This window comes from Palaemon carinicauda, chromosome 8 (assembly GCF_036898095.1).
Source record: "Palaemon carinicauda isolate YSFRI2023 chromosome 8, ASM3689809v2, whole genome shotgun sequence".
Classification (NCBI taxonomy): domain Eukaryota; kingdom Metazoa; phylum Arthropoda; class Malacostraca; order Decapoda; family Palaemonidae; genus Palaemon; species Palaemon carinicauda.
The window spans coordinates 137,405,884-137,409,980 of NC_090732.1; the positions used below are offsets into that span (position 1 = coordinate 137,405,884).

At 35.7% G+C, this 4,097-nt stretch overlaps 1 protein-coding gene across 1 annotated transcript; it reads left to right on the forward strand.

Moving 5' to 3' along the window:
• Nucleotides 1–721: 721 nt before the first annotated feature.
• Nucleotides 722–3,576, forward strand: LOC137644998 (uncharacterized). Its single transcript, XM_068377863.1, has 2 exons — nucleotides 722–864; nucleotides 2,814–3,576. The coding sequence occupies exons 1-2, from the start codon at nucleotides 831–833 to the stop codon at nucleotides 3,383–3,385; spliced, it is 606 nt and encodes a 201-aa protein (XP_068233964.1). The 5' UTR covers nucleotides 722–830; the 3' UTR covers nucleotides 3,386–3,576.
• The last annotated feature ends 521 nt before the right edge of the window (nucleotides 3,577–4,097 follow it).

Below are 4,097 nucleotides of genomic sequence, written 5' to 3' on the forward strand. Positions count from 1 at the left end.
CCTTTTCTACGGATTTTTTTGAGGGAAAATATCAGTATCTTGACGAATACAATGTGGTTTTAAGCTAAGCACCAGACTTCTGTTAAGTCACAATGTTATGTCAGCACTTGGCTGAATCACCAGTCCTTTGGCACATAAGCAGCTAAGCTACAACACTAGTTCGAAAATCAGGATGCTTAAAGACCTACAGTAGGGCTCCAACAGGGAAAAAATAGTCCAGTGAGGAAAGGAAATAAGGAAATGAATAACCTATGTGAGAAGTAACGAATAATGAGTATAAATAAAATAGCTTAATATCAGTAACACCGTTAAATAGATCTGCCATATAAAAACTATGAAGAGACACTTACGGCAGCCTGTTCAACATAAAAACATATATAAGTGAGTACAATGAAAAAGTCTTTTGAGTGTATTTGACATTTCAAAGCAAATTTAAACTACAATTAATTTATCAACGACAAAACTTACAAAATAGCGGGTATCTCTAATAAAATACGATAACTTGAATGTAGAGCTCATCCTTGACACCGACTAAGAAATAAAAACAGGGGCTACAAACATCCTTTCATTACCTTGCGTGATACGTGCCCTTGGTATGCCAAAGAGAGAGAGAGATATATATGGGGCAAAAGGGGGACTAGGAATGGAAAGTGTCCGAAATGGTATAAATTGGTGCCATGATCTGGAGTTGGTCACAGTTCGATCTTGTTCCCTCCTGCGATCTCGTCTCTCATCCGTCTCCTTTTAGCTCTCATCCCTCCCAGCCTTCGATAGGCATCTCCAGATTCTCATTTCTCCTACAAACTGCGAAGCGAAAAACGAACGAAACGATGGCAAGGACGTGCGTGCTCCTGTTTGCTCTGGGTAAGCAAAGATAAAAGGGGTTCTATCCAACCCTCTCCTCTCTTCCCCTCCCCCTTCTGTTTCTCTCCCTCACACATAAAATAAATACTTCCAACGTGGGAACCTAAACGTCAGGAGTTGTGTAGATTAGGACCCAAGAATAGAAAGATGAGTAAGGTCTAACTTTATATTTGATACTTCTAAAGTTTATTCGAGTTGCTTCGTGTATTCTAAGCCCCTATTACATCTTAGAATATACAGACATTTTTTTTTCATCAGGAAGGAGAAGTTTTCTACGTCATTTTGATTGTAGGAACCAATTATGGCCAAGATTTCAAAATCAAAGTGAGGATGGCTAAGTTAATCTAAGTATTTAAGTATACTTGCATAATGCAGGATGAAGCCGTAGATGATAATTTACCACAGTTCTGATAACCATTCAATGTTTTCTATAAGCAAAACCATTTTACGATGAAGATATTGTGATATTATGAATCATTCTGTACATCTACACTATTGAAAATTTCATCAGCATGATAAATATAAGTACTTTGAAGCTACTACTGCTTTTGTAGAAAAGTCAGAAGAATTTTTAATACTTCCTTCTTTTGTGCCAAAGAAAAGCTCAGGCGATTATCACTACTACTAGATGGAATACCGGTTTCCTCTAATTCTAATTTGTTTTTCTTTTCTTTTTATAAAGCATATCTACGAAGTTGTACAGCCCTCCCATAACTACCATTACTGGAAAAAATCAGAAACGATGAAAATCGAACTGTTATCACTGGTACAAGTCAAAACTATTTCTGCATGGGCAACACTAGAGCGGTTTCTAGCTAAAGATCTGTAATGCCTTTCTTTCAAAACGAAAATTCGTTCTTCGCTGAAAATACATGTAGTCTGTGACCATCCCCAAAGCTTTTACATATGAGATTTAAAGAACAACAAATTGTAAATCATGAAGAAACAAGCAGAATTTAATCAAAGACGAATTTTTTGTGTAATCCTAAAAAAAGTCATCTTTACAAAGATTTGTCCTACTAGACAATTTGATATGGTAATTAACAATCAAAATGAACTATTGTACCTAAAATTTTGAAACAATTTAGGCTTTTTGCACTAACAGGAGGAAGTAGAATTTTTCACTAAACCAGAAGCACAATGGAAGAACATAAAATTTACACTCCTGCCATCTATAGAAAAAAAAAATCGAAACTAAAACCGTGATCTGGCTTAACTTGCAATGGTACCCGTTAGCATAAGGAGCAGGATTAACATGTAGTTGATAAAAACGTTGACTTTATTACTATCATATCAATAGACTTTAATATATATCTGTCTCATGTAAAGTTCCTGTTAACGGCTCTTGCTAATGTATTTTGTGAAAAAAAAAATATTGAATAACTTATCAACTATTATATATACTATTTGGAAAAATCTAAAGAATGCAATAGAAAAGCAGGCGGAAAATATTCTAAACACTTAGGAGAAAAAAAAATTAAAAGAACAAATTTTCTTGATCGAAATTCTTTCAGCTTTTAAAAACCAGGAGGAGAATGGGAAGTGAAAGTCATTGTGCAAACACTTCTCCTGCTGACGTGATTGAGTAAATATTGTTGAAGGCAGAAAATACGTTATCCTCTTCAAAAGTTGCGAATGTTAGTTGAGCACTTCAATGCTCGCTCATATATAACATGTATGCATTATTGCGCAAACATATACACGCGCATATGTGGGTTTAGGTATGAATAAAGTTATAAATACAGAAAAATTAAATCAATAATGAACCCAACATGTTCATTTTCACGTAAATATTAATATCAATCCACGATGTATCATGTTTATTTTTTTAATAAATAACAAAATCATTTGGTACACAAGAAAAAAAAAGATTACTCTAAATCTAATAAACGAGAATCATACTAATAACTTTATTAGCATGACTAAATGTCCCTTCCGTTCTTTTTCAGCTGCCGTTGTATATGGTGAAACAAGCTATGACCTTCCGACCCCAAGATCCAACGGATATTCGTACAGCAGTCCTGATCAAAGGGCAGCTGCCTCGGCTCTAGGAATTCAAGAAGAGGACCCTCTAGCAACACTAGCTGTCAACATCCCAGGGGGCGGAGTCCCTGGGGAGAGTTATCCAATTCTTTCATCGGTACCTGACACAGGGTTCTCTTGCTCAGAGCAGGAATATCCAGGTTACTTCGCTGACACTGCTGACGAAGCCGGCTGCCAGGTCTTCCACATCTGCCAGTTCGATGGCCGCCAGGACTCCTTCCTCTGCCCCAACGGGACCATCTTCAACCAGCAGTACTTCGTCTGCGACTGGTGGTTCAACGTCGTATGTTCTTCATCAGTCGACTTCCTGAGACTGAACGCAGACATCGGCATTGCTCCTACAGTACGGGCTGAAGCCTCCGTCAGGAGTGACGTGATGGCACCAGAACAGTTATATTCAGTTCCGGAAGTCCGCGAGGCATCTACAGTACCGCCTACTCCGCCCACCAACCAGTACATCATTCCCAATAGGTTCTAGACATTCCTGAAGATATCAGGACCAGGACGAGAATAAACCAACGAACTTAGCCTCCTTCGAAGTAATATAAACACCGACTGCCTCATCCTAAAAACCTTAATTGGCTGCAAAGTCGAATAGCTATTTATTGTTTCCTTTTGTATAATTTTGCCTAACTCTGCTATTATTTCTCCTCTCGAATGTGTATTTCATCAATGTATTGCTTCCCACTATGAATAAGAAGTTATATTAATAATGGACGAACATGGCAACAGCAATTTCTATTTTATTTTAATAACTACCTTTTGAATTCTGATACCTTCCACGACATTTTACCTCATAGCTATATACTGTCCGAGAAAATCAAGGTACAAAAAGAACGATTACTCCAAGTTATTCTTATTATGATATACCTACCAGAGGCAAAGATCTAAAATTCTACAAAAAGACTTAAAACCATACACACACATATGTATGGGGTATGCATATGTGTGTGTGTATATATATATATATATATATATATATATATATATATATATATATATATATATATATATATATATATATATATATATATATATAATATATATATATAATATATATATATATATATATATATATATATATATATATATATATATATATATATATATATATATATATATTCCACTAAGGTTATAGAAAAGTGGCAATGCCTCAGCACTTTTCAGCCAATCCTAGGAAACGAAAGATT